General features: G+C 41.9%; 1 protein-coding gene across 1 annotated transcript in view; it reads right to left on the reverse strand.

The window, feature by feature from the left end:
- The window catches only part of FSTL1 (follistatin like 1), a 667,434-nt gene that overhangs the window by 92,238 nt on the left and 557,247 nt on the right, over positions 1 to 17,949 (reverse strand). The window contains exon 9 of the mRNA XM_044071507.1: positions 17,224 to 17,334. Within this exon, the coding sequence (XP_043927442.1) occupies positions 17,224 to 17,334 (111 nt within the window). The remainder of the gene's footprint in view (positions 1 to 17,223; positions 17,335 to 17,949) is intronic.

A 17,949-nucleotide genomic window follows, 5' to 3' on the forward strand; every position in this document is an offset into this window, starting at 1 on the left:
CTGTAGGATATCAACACCGTTTGGGGAGTTAATGATTGCGTCCAACTTGCAGTCCTCAGCAACTACATTTGCCTTGACATCTGAGAAGTATATTCCAAACAGAAGGGGACCCAGCACTGAGCCCTGTGGTACTCCACTGGTAAATGGCCTCTTGCTGGATGTGGTTCCCCCACTCTAACAACATGTGCCCTATCCACGAGCCATTTGTCTAGCCATCTTAAGTAGATGTTTATTCCCAATTTATAACACCTGAGTGGGTTATTCTGTCAAATGCCTTGGCCAGGTCAAGGTAAGTGGTATGCACTCATCCAGGGCCTTGGTGATCTTCTCAAAGAAGTCTACCAGATTGAACAAGCATGATCTGCTTTTGATGAAGTCAAACTGGGTTGGGTCTAGAGTCTGAAGATTTCCTATGTTGTTGTTAATCAGGTCCATGATTATCCTTTCCATAGCCTTACATATAAGGACAGTCAGACTTATGGGTCACTAGTTTCCTGGGTCAGTTGATGGTCCCCCTTGCGCAGAAGGATGACTGTTGCTGTCCTCCACTCTACAGGGACAAAGCCTTTCTAGAAGAGTGGGAGGATGGCAAGAAAAATACATAAAATAAGAAAAAAAATCTGCTGGGTTGTATGCTCAGGGTAAATGACCTCAGAAGCAAACAGGCAATGCTCTCCTCCACTGGTCAGCTCTTATCCTGAGCAATGTCTGCATTTTTGGAGCCAGTACAAAGAGCAGGATATCAAGCTGCTGGAAGGAAGTTAAAGGAAAGCCACCAGAAGAGACAGGGGGATATGCAGATGCACAAGATCAAGCAGACTGCACCATGTCAAAGTCTGCCATATTCCTTTTGCTGCTCCCTATCTGGGCAGAAAAACACCATACCAAAGGCTGTCATGCTCCTTCCCTAGTCAGCAGACTCCACCATGCCACAAGCTGTCATGCTCCTTCCCTGGTCAGCAGACTCCACTATGCCACAAGCTGTCATGCTCCTTCCCTGGTCAGCAGACGCCATCATGCCACAAGCTGTCATGCTCCTTCCCTTGTAAGCAGACTACACCACGCCACAAGCTGTCATGCTCCTTTCCTTGTCAGCAGACTACACCACGCCACAAGCTGTCATGCTCCTTCCCTTGTAAGCAGACTACACCACGCCACAAGCTGTCATGCTCCTTCCCTTGTAAGCAGACTACACCACGCCACAAGCTGTCATGCTCCTTCCCTTGTAAGCAGACTACACCATGCCACAAGCTGTCATGCTCCTTCCCTTGTCAGCAGACTACACCACGCCACAAGCTGTCATGCTCCTTCCCTTGTCAGCAGACTCCATCACGCCACAAGCTGTCATGCTCCTTCCCTTGTCAGCAGACTACACCACGCCACAAGCTGTCATGCTCCTTCCCTTGTAAGCAGACTACACCACGCCACAAGCTGTCATGCTCCTTCCCTTGTAAACAGAATACACCATGCCACAAGCTGTCATGCTCCTTCCCTTGTAAGCAGACTATACCACACCACAAGCTGTCATGCTCCTTCCCTTGTAAGCAGACTACACCATGCCACAAGCTGTCATGCTCCTTCCCTTGTCAGCAAACTACACCATGCCACAAACTGTCATGCTCCTTCCCTTGTAAGCAGAATGCACCATGCCACAAGCTGTCATGCTCCTTCCATTGTAAGCAGACTACACCATGCCACAAGCCGTCATACTCCTTACCTTGCCAGCAGACTCCACCACGCCACAAGCTGTCATGCTCCTTTCCTGGTCAGCAGACTACACCACATCACAAGCTGTCATGCTCTTTGCCTAGTCAGCAGACTCCACCACACCACAAGCTGTCATGCTCCTTCCCTTGTAAGCAGACTGCACCACGCCACAAGCTGTCATACTCCTTACCTTGCCAGCAGACTCCACCATGCCACAAGCTGTCATGCTTCTTCCCTTGTCAGCAGACTACACCACGCCACAAGCTGTCATGCTCCTTCCCTTGTCAGCAGACTATACCATGTCACAAGCTGTCATGCTCCTTCCCATGTCAGAAGATTACACATGCCAGATGAAGTCATGCTCCTTCTTCTCTCAGCAGATTACAGAATGTCAGGGGCTGTTGTACTTCATCCTTTCTTAACAGATTACACCATATCAGAGGCTGCCATGCTTTTTCCTTGTCAGGAGACTACACTGTGCCTGAAGGTGTCATACTCCTTCATGTCTTAGCAGATTACATGGTGTCAAAGATTGTCATTCTCCTTCCTCATCACTGGGCTACAGGCTTGAGACTTCTGCTCACCCAAGATACAGTTATTGTTACTATTTTAAGATCTACTTTCATAGCTACTTGAAGGATGCAGAAAAAGTCTTCTGGCATGATATCCTGCCGTCATCAGATTAACAATTCAGTTAACTAAGACTGTTCTCAAATTTAGGTCATAGACAGAAATTTAACTATTCACAAATTGGCTGGAGTCATTTAAGTGTTTATTCCCTCCTCCCCATAACTTTTTGATTCAACACAAATACTGGTGTCCTCCTTGCAACTTCTAGTAGCCATCGGTATTGTCAAGAGTATCGCTTTCTAATTTTCTGCTAAGTAAATATAACAAAATCACTTAGGAGTGAATGTAAACCATGTCATTAGTACTTCTATCTACCAGCCCAGAGGAAATCTACTTTAAATCTTGATATTCTGAATCTCTTGGTGGAACAGTTATCCAGATGTTATTAGCCTTTGAAAGGTTTCTTATCTGTCGTATATCCCAGGATAGGATTTCCTTCCCATAGCTATGTAGGTAATAACAGCTTCACCTCTTAGTCATCTAGAAGTACCAGTCCATCTTAGCACAGGCTGCATCTCAAAAGAGGCAGTGTTTTTTCCTAAGACTACCTGTAGAGTAAGATATCAGAATACTACACTCTATACAATATTTTTCCTACCTAAATCAGGGTTAGAAAATTTTCTTGAAGTAATGATGCAGAAGACAGAGAGCGAGGGATACACACACACACACACACACACACACATGCTGTAACATAAAAGATATGGCAGAAACCTCTTAGAAGTACCAAATAGTAAAGGCACATCAGATGTTCCCTTGTTACTAGCAAAATAGTCAGCAGTGGGAGGGGGAGGCTGGTTTTCACCGATTTCCCTTAAAAACTTACAGTTTATTTATGTTCTTAAAACTGATGTTTTACAGCCTCAGACAACACTTCATTTGGGTTAAATCACTCAGAAAATCCCATGTGGTGAGTGAAGCTATGATCTGCATATAAGCTGGAGAAACCACTAGAAGCTGTTCATACAAAACATCTTTCCTACCAGTTGTATAAATACATCTATCTGTTCTCCACATTAAAGACACAAGTGCCAGCCACAGTTGGAATGTTATGGTCTTGAAGTTACAGCAGATAGACAGAGGCAGACAGCAATACTCAAACAAACCCAACCACATAACCTCTAGAAACTTCCTAACATACCCCCCCTCCAAATAAACACCCATGATACATAGGGGCACAGCTGAGACAGCAATGCTCATACTAACATACCTCACCCACATAACCTCTAGAAACTTCCTAACTAACATACCCCCTCCAAATAAATGCCCATGATACATAGAGACAATTGGGATGGGTTGCATGGCTAGGCTTATAAAGGCCATGGCGGTCATTAGCCTAGTATATATCTATGAACCTATGAGGCCTTGCAGCTCCATCCAGTCATGCCTGTGTGAGCTTCTGCTAATGTTTTCTCAGCAATGCATGGGAAAACAAAGGCTATTACTCTAGTAAATGAGTTAAAAAATGTCCTGCTTTGCAGGCTAACAGTAGAAGTTAACCTGTCTTGCGAAGTGTATACTCAGTAGACATCTGTTTTACTGCTTATACAAGATAATGCAGTGGGCCAACTGCCTGGAAAACATTATTTAAAAGCCTGTTTGCCGGGTTTATCAGGAGTTTAAAGGACATATACACCCTCAAAATATAGTTAATCCCATTCTAGAGTTATTTTTCTTCTTGTAAAATCACCTGCATGTGGTTAAGTATCCAGAAACCCGCAGTACCTTTTACTTTCTTCACTTCCATTTTTCTTGTCACAGTCCATAAAGATCCCAGCATCTTTTTCACTAATCAAGTTTCACACTACTTCTGAAAGGAATCTGTTTAAGCTTGCATGACACTGGGAAAAACAAGCACTTCCTGTAGTTTCTATTAAGCCACTGGCCCATATCTCCCAACTGTCCAAATTTTCACAGAATGTCCAAATGTCTGCCTCATACTTTTGGTCTGTTCTTACAATTTCTGTTTTTTTTTTTTCTTCTGGCAAATCATACATTATTGAAGACAGAAAATAATAACATATATTTGCATTTCAGACTTCCTATCCTTCAGAAAATGTGTGATGAGACAAAATCTGTTAGTCTAGCAACTTTCTAAGTTTACAACAGCAACATTTAAACTCTGTCCCTATTTTTAGGCCTTTGTCTCACCATTTTGGCTCTGTCCAGATTTCTTGCACCAAGAGGCTGAGAGTTATGCAATGCCTTCTTTTACGTCTACGGTGCATTCTTTGCACCTTTCTTAGTAAAATACTGTAACTATTTATAGCTAAGATGAAACGAGTCAGTTGTTGGAGAACTCTTTATATGAAAATACAGGATCAGTTATACTGTGACATTGCATAAACAACCGCTTAGTCATCTAATCTTTGAACAGTGAAATGCTGCAGTTATCTATGTAACTGCAGAAAACTGAATGAAGAAGACAGCATGGAACAGTAAAAGTAGCCGGTAAAAAGGACTTTGAGTCTTTGAAGTATCAATATCAACTGTGGCTAACTTAGCCAGCACTACTATTCTGGACATGTAATTAACACAGAGCAGGGATACTGTACACAACTTTCTCAACTACAACTTTTGAGTATCTAAAGAAACTTGAAAAACTTCTTTGCCTGGAAAATAAAATAAATGCACATTAAAAAATAATTACAGTAAGCATAAATCATAGCAACTCGAGAAAAAATCAGTTTCCAAAGACAGTATAACAAGCTAGTGGCCCACACAGCCTTATCATTAAATGCAAGTGGAGAAGCAGACTGTCTGATTTACAGTATACAGGCTACGTCATACACAGGTTACAAAAGTACTGTGGAAACAAGAAAGAGAGACTGAAACAAAAACATAAGAATATGGTTGCCCCTCAGCCAAGACATTTCGAGATACAGCTAATCATAAAACAACACTAGACAGATACCAGCAATGCTGGCATTAGTACCGCACAAATCAAACTACAATTAAAACATTTTTTTCAGTTTCTTATTGGAGTTTTCCTTTAAATAAACAACACTACTGATGACCTAAATACTGAGAAACTGACAAGAAAAGGAACCAATGGAATAGCGAGTCTGAATTTCTTTAATGCAATGAGCTTCAAATGAACCAATGAACAAAAACTAACACATAGATGCTTTATCAATAAACATTAGCAAAATGATATTGAGCTGCTACTAGTTTCATACACACAGGGGAAATACTTTGAGAATTACATTTGCCCTCACTACAGAATACTGATATGCATACCACTGGCCATCAAACAGATCAGATGTTGGAAGGCTGTGGCAATTAATTTAATGTAAGCTTAAAAGAAAACATTGGGTAGACATGCATTCATTGTGGCAAATGATCTACCCAAAAGGCTGAAGCCCAAAAATTCTTAAAGCAGAAATAGAACTTAAGTTAATTAAATGCTTTTTTTAACTAAGTTTAGTTCATGGAACATAGCAGTCTCAAAAGGAAATAGTGATGTTCTCAAAAGTGAACATCATGCCCCAAGACTTGGTGTTTCATAAGGTAACCACACAGATGGTGGACTGTTAAAAATGAATTACACACTTCATTAAGGCACAAATTTACTGAATGAGGCCACTGCTGGGTAGAAATACCCCTTACTCAGAGATGCAGTGACCTTAGAATTAATTATGTAACTGAGGTGGATATAAAAGGTATTGCGCCATAAAAGAGCAGGTTTTATCTAATTTTATTTCATTTTAATTTATTAATTTATTTATTTGCCAAAAGTAGCTGATTCAGTGTCTTACACTTTAACTGTCGGTGACAAAACCATCTGGATCCATTTCAGACACAGCAAGCTCCTGACAAAAGCGCAGACCACACTTATGAAAAAAAATGCAGTTAACATATGAGGAAAAAATTTGGAAGGAACTTTTTAGGACACTCTGGGGGCAGCATTATTTATTATTTATTTGCAGTTTGTTTGCCAGGATAGTCCAAAAGGAGCCTGTTTTCAATGGAGTCCTGGGGAGAAAAGCTCCAGAAAAATACAAATACATAGTACACATTGCATATTTACATTACAAACTATCTCATAGGAATACTAAGTAAATATAATAAGAAAAGGTTAACAAAGAATACATCAGTATAGTTTGTAAAACTAAAACACTTTTTTTTTACACAAATGTAGGGTAACTGTTAAGTAGTTGGTCAAATAGTTCAATAGAGCTGTGGAATTATAGGAGGCAGTGATGGCGTATTTAGTTCTAGGAGAGTAGGAAGTGGTATTAGAAGGATTAGGTAGGATGGGAACAGGAGTACTTCCATTGTGAAGTTAGGTATGAGTGCAGCAAGTTTTTAAATGAGGAGAGACTGCTGGTGATGCAGATAGGTGATGGTATAGAATTCCAGAGGCGTGCAAGAGAGAAGGACATTAGGTGATTCCCAGCTGGACGTGTGGGTTTGTGCAATTTAATTAGTTTTTGGGAATTAGATTTTAGAAGTAATTCTGGTTCATACATTTCAAAGGTAGTGGCAAGGAAGGGACAAAGAAAGGGGTTGTAAATGAGTTTGTGTGCTTGGATGAGTTGGGTACAAGTGAGGAGGTTAGGTAGCTCAAGCCAGTTTAGTTGAAGAGAATTACAATGGTGAGAAATGGCTCTGTGACTTGCTGCAAATTTTGATATCTTGTTAAAGCAAGAGGAGAGTTTTGTTTTGAGGGAGGAATGTAGGTTGGTGTGGATAGATGCACCATATAGGAGGGATGGGATGAGATAAGTATTGGCTAATATGAGTCTAGTGGAAGGAGAGATATAAAGATTATGGCGGTATAGCATACCAAGTTTTTTTGTGGCTTTTTTTGATATTTACTTGTAAATGTTTGTTGAATTTTAGTTGCTCATCTATGAGTACTCCGAGTAGTTTAGTGTCAGAGACTATTTCTAGGGGAGTATTATTTTTGCTGGTGATTATAAATGAGTGTTTATCTATGGAGGAGGTTTTGGAGGCGGTGAATAAATAAGTTTAGTTTTGGTTGCATTAAGAGCCAGATGGTTGTCTAGCATCCACTACTCAGTAGAGGAGAAGGTGGTTTGGGTAAGCTTATTTAGAGTGGGGATAGAAGGGGAGGGGCCGATAATGGTAGAATTGTTAGCATATTGGATGAAGCTGGAGTTTGGAATGGCTTGGTAGAAGTCATTAATGAATATGTTGAATAGTAGGGGACCTAAAATGGAACCTTGAAGGACACCTGTGGGAGTGGTAAGGAAGGGTGAAGTGGCTTTATTCCATTTGACTGCTTGTTGTCTGGTTGTGAGGTAGCTGGAGAACCACTTGGTACAGGAAGGGGACAGGTTTAGTTTGGAGAGTTTATTAAGAATCAGGTTGTGGGAAATAGTGTCAAATGCCTTGGAAAGGTGGACACGAAATGGCCGGAATCATGGGCTTTGTTAATTGTTTCAAGGAAGGAGAGGAGAGCAGTGGAGGTGCTATGATCGGGTCTGAATCCATGCTATGTGGGGGTAAGAAGCTGATTGTTGATGAGATAGGGTAAGAGTTGTTGGTGGATACATTTTTCAAGAAGCTTAGAAATAGGAGATAAGACAGCAATAAGCAGAAGTTTGGAATGCCATTATTATTACCGCCTTTATGTAGTGGAATAATAAAGGCTTTCTTCCAGAGCTGGGGGACCTGGCTTTCCTGAGATAGACCGATTAATTAGTATGCTGACAGGGAGAGCAGTGACTTCTGTGGCTACTTTTAGGAAGTAGGAGGGAATTTCATCAGGGGCACTGGAACCATGTTTTAATTTTAGGAGAAGTTTTTTTATGGTGGATATAGAGATGGGATTGATAGAGAAAGGTGGAGGTTGAGGGAAAGGGATGCTAGGGGAGGAAAGGATGGGTGCACGCTGAGGAGAGATTGTAGAGGTGTTGGTTAAGGATGATATCAGCTTGCTTATAGACTCCATGAAGAAAGAGTTAAATTGGGTGGCTAAGTCCATGTCAGCAGCATTTGGTTTGGGGCATGGGTTTTCTTTTTTTCCTGGGTTAAGGAGAGATGAGATTCCTGTCCAAAATAGTTTGGGATTGGTGTTGTGGTTGGTTTGGAGAGTGGAGAAATAGGCTTTGCTGTCTGAGGAAATACTTTTTTTTACTTTATTTCATAGTGTTTTATATTCGTTTAGGGTGAAAGTGTTCTTATTTTTATGGTAACGTGTCCAGGCTTTGCCACAGAGTCGCACGGTAGCTAAAGGGAAGGAAGAATCAAAAGTAAAAAAAAAAAAAAAAAAAAAACAATCAGTGGTGCGGAAGGTAAGTTTAGAGAAAGTATGCAAGGAGGGTAAGGGACATTATAGCAGTGGTATAGGGACAGGATTAGAGTGGTTCAGAGAGATAAAGATGGCACCACAGGAAGGCAAAGTTAGAGTCTGGGGGAGGGGTTGGAAAGAAAAGAAAGTGAAAGAAACTGGGGGAGGGGTTGGAGAGAGTGTGGAGATGGATATCACAGTGGCCTAGCTGGTTGGAACCAGTACTGACAGGGTCAGGTCAGCAGTGTGAAACAGCACTGAAAATAAAGTACAGTTGTGTACGCTTAACATAAATGTAGATGTTTGAGTGTATTCACTGTTACAGTCATTACATTTGGGTTACCTGCTTGCAGGTAGCCCTCAGTCAGCCTGATTAACAAAGTCTTGGGTCCTGCGTCGGTTGCTGTCCCTTTTTCCATGACGTCAGGTCGTCAGGGGTATAAAACATGCAGCCGACGCCATCACATCAGTTTTTCTTGCCCCAGATGTCAGGTGCCTCCCTAATGGGAAGCAATTAAATATAAAGGTACAAAGATATACCTCCAACAAAAAAAGCAAATACACCAAAAAGGCTTTTAAGCATAGTAAAGGAAAGTAGAGGTATAGCCAAAAGAAGTTAGGGGACTGGAGGGAGGGTAACCAGGACTGCAACAGTGAATACACTCAGACATCTACATTTATGGTAAGTGTACACAACTATACTATGATCTTCGTGTTTCACTGTTGCAGTCATTACATTTGGGTAGATTCCCAAAGCTATGGTTGGGAGGAGGAATTTAGATAGCATTTGGGCCAGCTATAAGGCCCTGCAAGACTGCAGTGGCAAAGCCACCTCTGGACTTAGAGAAAATTGGCAAATGATAATGCTTGGTGAAAGTATGTACAGAACTCCAGGTAGCAGCTTTTAAGATGTCCCTGGTAGCGACGCCTCTGAGAAAGGCTGTAGAGGTAGATGCAGCCCTGGAGGACTGAGGTCTGATCCCCTGGGGGACAGGTTTTCCATGGTGCTTATAGCAGAAATGAATGCAATGGCTTATCCATTTAGAAATGGTTTGCTTTGAAATAGCCTTCCCCTCTGCCCCTGCAGCAAATTCCACCAGCAGTTGTTCAGATTTCCTTTGAGGTTTAGTCCTGTCCAAGTAGAATCTAAGTGGTATGTGCACATCTAAGCAATGCAGTATCCATTCCCCTTTATTTTGTGGATTGGGAAAGAAGGTTGGCAAATTAATGGACTGATTAAGAGCCACACTGGATACCACCTTGCGCATGAAGGACGGATTGGTTCTGAGGGACACCCTGTCCACATGAAAGATGATGAAAGGCTCCACTGCCATAAGGACCTGTAATTCAGACACCCTTCTAGCTGAAGTGATTGCTAAAAGGAAAGCTGTTTTCCAAGAAAGAAATTTTAAGTCTGCAGTAGAAGCTGGCTCGAAAGGAGGTAGAGTGAGTTTCTCTAAGACAAAGTTAAGGTCCCAGGCTGGGGTTGGAGCTCTCCTGGGTGGTCTCAAACTTTTGCCCCCTCTGAGGAACTGCTTGAGCAGTGGATGAGAGAAGAGGGGAGGTTCTGTGTTATAATGAGCTGAAATGGCTGAGGCATGGATTTTAATGGAGGAAAAAGACAGGCCCTTGTGAAGCATCTCAGTTAAGTATTGTAAAATCTGAGGTAAATTGGGTGCTGCTGCTGTGCTCATCCCTTGAGATTGGTTCCAGGCACAGAATCTTTTCCATTTTTCAGCATAAGATTTTCTAGTACTAGGCCTCCTTGCTTCTAAAATGATATCCATCACAGGTTTGCTGAGGGATGGTAAGGGAGAGATTAAGTAATTAGCGAGGCTGCAAGGTTCAGTGTTAGAAGCTGAGGGTGCAAAATCTGGTTCTCATGCTGAGACAGCAGGGAAGGAGTCTGAGGCAGGTGCCATGGAGATAACAGTGACACACTGTGCAGGAGGGGGTACCAGTGTTGGCGCGGCCAGTCTAGAGCAATCAAAATCATCCTTGGTTTGTCCTGTTTGATTTTTAGTAGTACTTTGGATAGCAGAGGCAGAGGGGGGAAGGCATAGACTGATAGGTTTTTCCAGCTGAAGGACAAGAGCATCCACTTTCCAGGCTTGTTTCTGGGGAGGCCTTGTGCAAAATTTGTCCAATTGGTAGTTCTGGGGAGAGGCAAACAGGTCTATATCTGGGCTCCCCCATTTGCTTGTCAACATGTTGAAAATCCTTGGTTCTAGTTTCCACTCATGTGGGTCCATGAGGTTTCTGCTTAGTCCGTCTGCCAGTGTATTTAATTTTCCTGGCAGTAATTGAGCTTGTAGATACACTTGGTAGCTCAAGGCTGTGTTCCACAATGCCATGGCTAGTCTGCAGAGGGGTAAGAATGTGTACCCCCCTGCTTGTTTATGTACCACATAACAGTGGTGTTGTCCGTCTTTAGCATTAGTTGTCCTGGAAGAATGTGGTCCTTGAAGGCTGTCAGAGCATTCTGTACAGCTAACATTTATTTTTGATTGATATGCAGGTGCATTTGACTTGGGTTCCATTTGCCCTGAGTGCACTTCCCTGCCAAGTGAGTCCCCCATATATAATCTGATGCGTCTGTTGTTAGGGTTTGGGCGGCAGGGGGTGATGTGAAAGGTAGTCCCTTGTTTTGGAGGCAGGCCTCTGCCCACGAAAAGAACTCTAGGTGTAGGCAAGGTATGATAGGAATCATAGTTTCTAGGTCTTGAGAATGTTGACTCCATAGGCTTTTTAGATACCACTGTAGTTTCCTCATATACGGTCTTGCATATGGAATTAGAAGAATGCAGGAGGCCATGAACCCCAAGGCTTGCAGTATTTGTCTGCAGATAGCAGGGTTTTTGTGGCCACTTGTTTGAAGTAGGTTGTCAAATGAATATGTTTCTCTGGCGTGAGGTAAGCCATCTGGGAAGGTGTATTCAAGCTTGCTCCAAGGAATATAATTTGTTGACAGGGTACCAGGTGTGATTTCTTTTCATTTATGGTGTACCCCAGACAAGTTATAACCCTTTGTACAAAGGCCAGATGATTCAAAAGTATGTCCTGGCTTTCTGCCCGAATTAGACAATCGTCCAGGTATGGGTATATTTGAATATTTCTTTGCCTGCAAAATGCAATAACTGGAGCTAGGCACTTTGTGAATATCCTTGGCGCAGTAGATAAGCCAAAGGGCAGTGCAGAGAACTGATAGTGCGTGTAGCCTGCTTTGAAGCATAGGTATCTTCTGCAAGATTCCCTGATTGGGATGTGCAGGTATGCTTCTTTTAAATCTAGTGTTGCCAACCAGGCATCTTTGCCTAGTATAGGAAGTAATTGGTGAAGAGTCAGCATCTTGAATTTTGGAATCCCCAAAAAGGTGTTTAGAGTAGACAGGTCCAAGATAGGATGCCATGAATTGTCTTTTCTGGGTATCAGGAAAAGTCTTGAGTATAAACCTTGTCCCTTTTCCTCTTCTGGTACCAGATGAATAGCCCCCATGCTTAAGAGAGAAAGTACTTGTTTTTGGGCCTCTGCCCACTGATTTGGGGGTAGGTCTGGCCACCCACTTGGTGTTGGCAACGTGTTGAAGTGAAACCCTGGGACACTGCATTTAAAACCCATTTGTCCTGGGTAATGAGTTCCCAATCCTTTGCATGAAGAGCAATCTTTCCTCCCAAAGGGGCAGTCAGTTGATAAGTGCTTGGAAATTTTAAAAGGAAGTCATTGAGACAGTTTACCATAGGGAGAAGTCTTATTATTCCCAGATTTGGAAGTGGAGGCCCCCCACTGCTTAGTTGTGTGTGTCCCCTGGGACTGAAACCTCGGGTTTTTGCTGTGTCTGGGTTAGGCTTGAGAAGACCTGAAAGGGGCTGGAAAGGACCAATTCTTAGAGGGCCAGTGCCTACTAAATCTAGGAGGCTGAACTTGTAAAAAATCTTTAGCAGTTTGCATAGATTTAGTTTTATCTTCCATCTTTTTAAGAACTTCCTCAGCCTTGTTGCCAAACAGGCGGTCCTGATTTAAAGGAGCATCCAACAATTTAGCTTTAACATGATCAGGCAAAGATTGCTCCTTAAGCCAAGCATGCCTTCTGAGCACAGACCTAGTAACAGCAGCCCTGCAAAAGGCCTCTAATGAATCAAAACCACATTGCAAAGTATGTTTTCCAACTTGTTCAGCAGAATGCATTAAATCCTGTAATTCTTTATTTTCCACACCATCAGGAATCAACATCATTTTCTGTTTAAGCAGTCCAATAACATGTTGCTGATACTTTAACATATGAAACTGGCAGTTTAAAGCCCTAATGGCCACGGTTGCAGAAGTGTAAACCTTCTTACCCCATCTATCCAGCGCCCAGGAGTCTATCAGAAGGGGTAGGATTTTTAGCAGTAGCAGCCTTAATGCCCTTGGGCCCCTGTGAAATAGTCTCTGGATCTGCAAGAGGATTTTTAAAAAGGAACTTGTGTGACTCAGGGACCCTGTAGTACATCAGGTTTTCTGGGAGCAGGAGGCAGGGAATCAGGGGCCAAACTAGATTCCGTAAAAGCATCATCAACAATGTTTAGTACAGCAGGAACAGCTAAATGCCTATGCTGAGGTAGGAGAAGGAAATCCCTAAGCCTCTTTTTTGAATCAGAAAAAACCTGGCTTTCCCAGTGGAAATGCTCCCTTAGAGTATGTAAGGTTTCCCCAAAAGAAAAATCCTCAGGAGGGGAAGCAGAGGGAATGGAGTCCTCTGCATCAGAATCTTCATAAGTAGATAAGGGCAAATCCAGACCATCAGAAGAATCAGAAAAAACAGAATCCTGATCAGAAGATTCATAATCAACTTCAGTCCTGGGCCTCTTAGAAGGGGGGGGTTGTCTACCCCTGATTAGAGATATTAGATCTTCAGCCATTCTTATCATTTGTTTTCTAGGCATAGAGGCTTGAGCATGTGGCCTGGGCATCGTTTTTTTAGGCACGGATCGACATTTAGGCCTAAGTAAAGAAGGAGGCGTCAGTTTAATATGCAAGTCCATAGGCCTGAATACACCCTCAGAAGCCGGTGCCTGCACAGCGGCTCTGGACCCATCCAAGGTACAGACATCTGCGGGTTCCATAACTGAAGCATCTCGTGGCATACCGGACTCCGAATGGGTCTCAGTAGAGGCCTGAGATTCAGAAATAGCGAGCATCAGGGGCTGCGAAAGCACCTCACTGAGTTCCAGCGAACTGGCGACTAGCTTAGGAGAAGCGTCGTCGGCAGTTTTGGACCTAAGCGGCCTGTCTCTATCTTTATCTTTGCGTTTTTTTCAGAATCCCGGTAATCGGATGGCTAACCGACGACATTTCTGGATAATTAAACCGAGAACCGAAATATTTATAGAGGCAAAAATATACCGACGACAGATAGTGCGCTGATTAAATAAAGCACAAAACCGACAGCAAAGTATGTCGTGGTCAGGGCCTAGGCAAGAAATACAGTACGAATGAAAATCTTTATGAGGTATTTGCTTTCCACAAGTAATGCAATTATTAACTTTTACTGACACTGATAAGGAGCCAGAAAAAGTTTCCCCAACTGGCTACTTAGCTTTAGTTGAAGACTTCGGTTCTGAAACTCGAAAACGAAAATTTCAGGAGTTAGCCGACCGGCACTTACGAACTGCTTCTGCTTCGGGCACCGTACTGCAAGAAAGACTGATGTAATGGCATCGGCTGCATGTTTTATAGCCCTGATGACCTGATGTCATGGAAGAAGGGACAGCAACCGATGCAGGACCCAAGACTTTGCTAATTAGGCTGACTGAGGGCGACCTGCAAGCAGATAACCCAAATGTAATGACTGCAACAGTGAAACACGAAGAACATCAATCAGAAAGGAAGCAGCTGTGAAAATCAGAGCTGAAGAGTTAAAAATAGAGCAAGCCAGAGATAGAAATGTTGCAGATATAAATTTAAAAACAGGAGACAAAGGGTACAAAAGATGTACTAGGGGTTAAATAACACTCTAGAGTGCAGCTGGCAACATTAAACCTACATATACTGGAACTATTGAGAGTTACAATAACATTAAACTAAAAGCTATTGGTACTATTGTTACTTAAACAGCAAGGAATTTGGTAGACTACTGGCTGCGGTAGCATTGTCGCCTCACAGTATGTCCGGTTCGATTCTCAGCTAGAGCGTCTTCTGTGTGGAGACATGCGTGAATGGGCGTACCTTCGTTGAAGGCTGTGCATCAGAGCTGGCAACTCGGTATGTAAAAATCTACTGCCAATCATTAGCGGACCGGAGTTCTGCTGTGGCGACCCCTAACCGGGAAAAGCAGAAAGACACAACACAACAACTGGCATTGTGCTACCTCCTGGTGGCCAAAGTAAGTTACTACAGCCAGAAAAACTAACCTGTGTGTGATCACCTGTCCTGCAGTAATACTTTAAATAAAAAGGAGCAGTTCACTTTTTAGAAAGCAGACAGTTTTAAAAACAGATTCAAAGTGTGGATAAATTGCAGTAGAAGGAACATCTACAGTTGAGCTAGAAAGCTGTGCTTTTTAGTTTTTGGGCTGCTTCAGGCAGGTAACTTAAGCAGATTTATAACTCTTTCACAAGGTATTTTGCTGGGCGAATCTGTTGGGTAGGGGATAACCACAGAGTGTTTAACCCATTGGGAGAAGCTGCAGTAGATAAGGGGGAACACATGCATTAGATTTTCCAAAACCCAGGTGACTACAGTACCAGCCACATTCTTGCCTGCCATGTAAAGGATTAATTTCTGCCTCTCTGCACAAATAATCCATCTGATAGACTTCTCAGTCACCAGTACATTTTTAGCTTTTGGACATGCTGTACACTTGTAATTATTTGCCAGGCGAATGGCTAATTAGAAATTTAGGATGGACTGAGAAATCTTGCTCCAAAGTCAGAAAATTCTATCAGGTGGGAGTATGTTTACAGATGGCCATACTAATGGCTCAAGAGTAGTAACAGGATCTGGTGATGACATTCTTTTCAAGTGAAGTTAAAGCAAGACTTCACAGTACGAAAATGTACACACCAAATGTGTTTATAAGAAAAAAATAAAAAATATATATATATATATATATATATATATATATATATATATATATATATATACACATACACACATTCATTTAACATTTGTTTACCAGGAAACTTTAACTTGGAACAAATCCAGTTTTCAGCAGAGGCCCAGGGAGAAACACTCCAGACACATGGCTTTGTAATATACATGTATGTATATGTATATATATATATATATATATATATATATATATATATATATATATATATATATATATATATATATATATATATATTTAATTAATTAACATTTGTTTACTGGGAAAGTCCGACTTGGATCAAAGTATATTTTCAGCAGAGGCTTGGGGAAAAATGCTCCAGACTCTTTGTAACATGGGAGGAAACCAGAGCACCCAGAGGAAACCCACACAGATGCTGGGAAGACAGAAGGCACCCCAGCTGAGAATCGAACCAGAGAATCTCTTGTTTTGAGATGACAATGCAACCACTGCACCACTGTGCCATCCAAAAGCTACTGTTTGCAAAGCATTTAACAGGCTGAGCTACTGAGTCACTATTATATATAGATATACTTATATTTACTGGCACATCTGCACCAAATGTGTCTATAAGATGATATTATTTTGTGTATGTGTGTGTATATCTATCTATATATACATATGTATGAAAACTGGTTCTTCATTTGCATAATAAATCAGTTCCTGCTCACTTGTACCATGCACAGTGACAATACCTGACTGAGCTATTTTGTCTGTATTTATTCAGCACAGCTGAGCAATTTTCTTGTGTTCTGCTTTGTTCTTACCTAAAAATCAATGGCAAAGGAATCCATGTGTACAGGGAGGTCAAGTCATAGTCCTGTTTCTCAACACACACATGCAACTTTACTTCTTGATCCTCTAGCAAGTGCTTCTGCAGTTTGGGCAGTGCAAATTCCATGCCAATGGACATACAGCCCTCTTTTTCCATCACAAATGGCAACTGGTTGTCTACTTCCTTCCCGAAAAGGCACACCATTCTCTGCTTCTATCATAAAGGAAACCCAGCCATTCATTTACACCCAAAGACCAGACAGTCCTTTCCATCTACCACAGAGGACACCGGCCCTCTACTTCCACTCGAAACAATACACATCTGTCTAGTTACAGGCCTATTTATCACTTCCAAACTTAGCTGACAAAAAAAGCTTTTCCATCACTGAGCTAATGTACAGTTTCAGTATTTGCATTCCTTACATCAGTGTCGTGGCATTGTGTATACAAAATAACTGCCAGACATCAATAACCCTGCACTACACTAACTAGTCTTTCTTTGAGTTAAACAAACAAGTCCTAATCCCTGAAACGTCAATGTACTGCTGGACTCAGCAAAACAAGCCGCCATGTTGTCTCTCTTGGGAGAGAAAAAATCTTACCCTTCTGTGGTTACATTTTTAGCTCTTCTTGCACTACTTTCTGAACATTTGCTGTCAAGATAGAGCCAGATATGGTTAATATTTTAAAACAGCAGTGATGAACTTTCCTACATGTGAAAACAGATCTACTCCAAGTTGAATTTTTTCTACTTCATTAAACTTACCAATACAGGACATTGCAGTGCAGACCCAATTTCCACAGGCACACACACATCTGTTGCACTCCATCTCAGTTTCAGCTCCATCCACATAAGTCTCACCTTCCAAAGCACATCCTAGAAGCATCAAACAGAATGGAAAAAAGTTAGTTTCTAAGATAAACCATGGAATGGAAATGTGCACTAAAAGTAACACTTGATTAGCAACGATCTAGACTTTTAACTGTGGTTTTCATAAGCTCCTAAGCTGTCTGTCTGTACTTACACCAACACTGTTGCAGTAAAATATCTATTATGTCAACTATGTAAAATCTAGCATTAAAAATCACAAAAGCTCTTCGCATAATGGCAACTCGTTGTTTATTCTGTTTCTGGCCTGTATCACATTCAGACATCATGTCTTACTCCCCCCGACAAGCCCATTCTTTACTTATCTCTAGGTATCAAACGAGAGGAAAAGGTGAGAGGGGGATATAGGCCATGATTCTAAAGAGGGAAATAGATTTTTTATGCTCTTATGCCCATCTTCCTGCTGGTCACCAAGCATGACTCACTGCCTTCTGCAATGACTACCAGTACAGTTTCAGTCTTCGGTACAACCCAGACACTCAGCACTCTTCTTTTAGTGTCTATACATAAGGACAACATGTTCAGACCTTATCCTTGAGGGTACTGAGATGGGTACTTAACTCCTACCAGGATGGTGAAGCTGGCATCAGATGCTCACTTAGA

The sequence above is a fragment of the Protopterus annectens genome, chromosome 5.part0 (genome assembly GCF_019279795.1).
Source record: "Protopterus annectens isolate FY-2018-M chromosome 5.part0, PAN1.0, whole genome shotgun sequence".
Classification (NCBI taxonomy): domain Eukaryota; kingdom Metazoa; phylum Chordata; order Ceratodontiformes; family Protopteridae; genus Protopterus; species Protopterus annectens.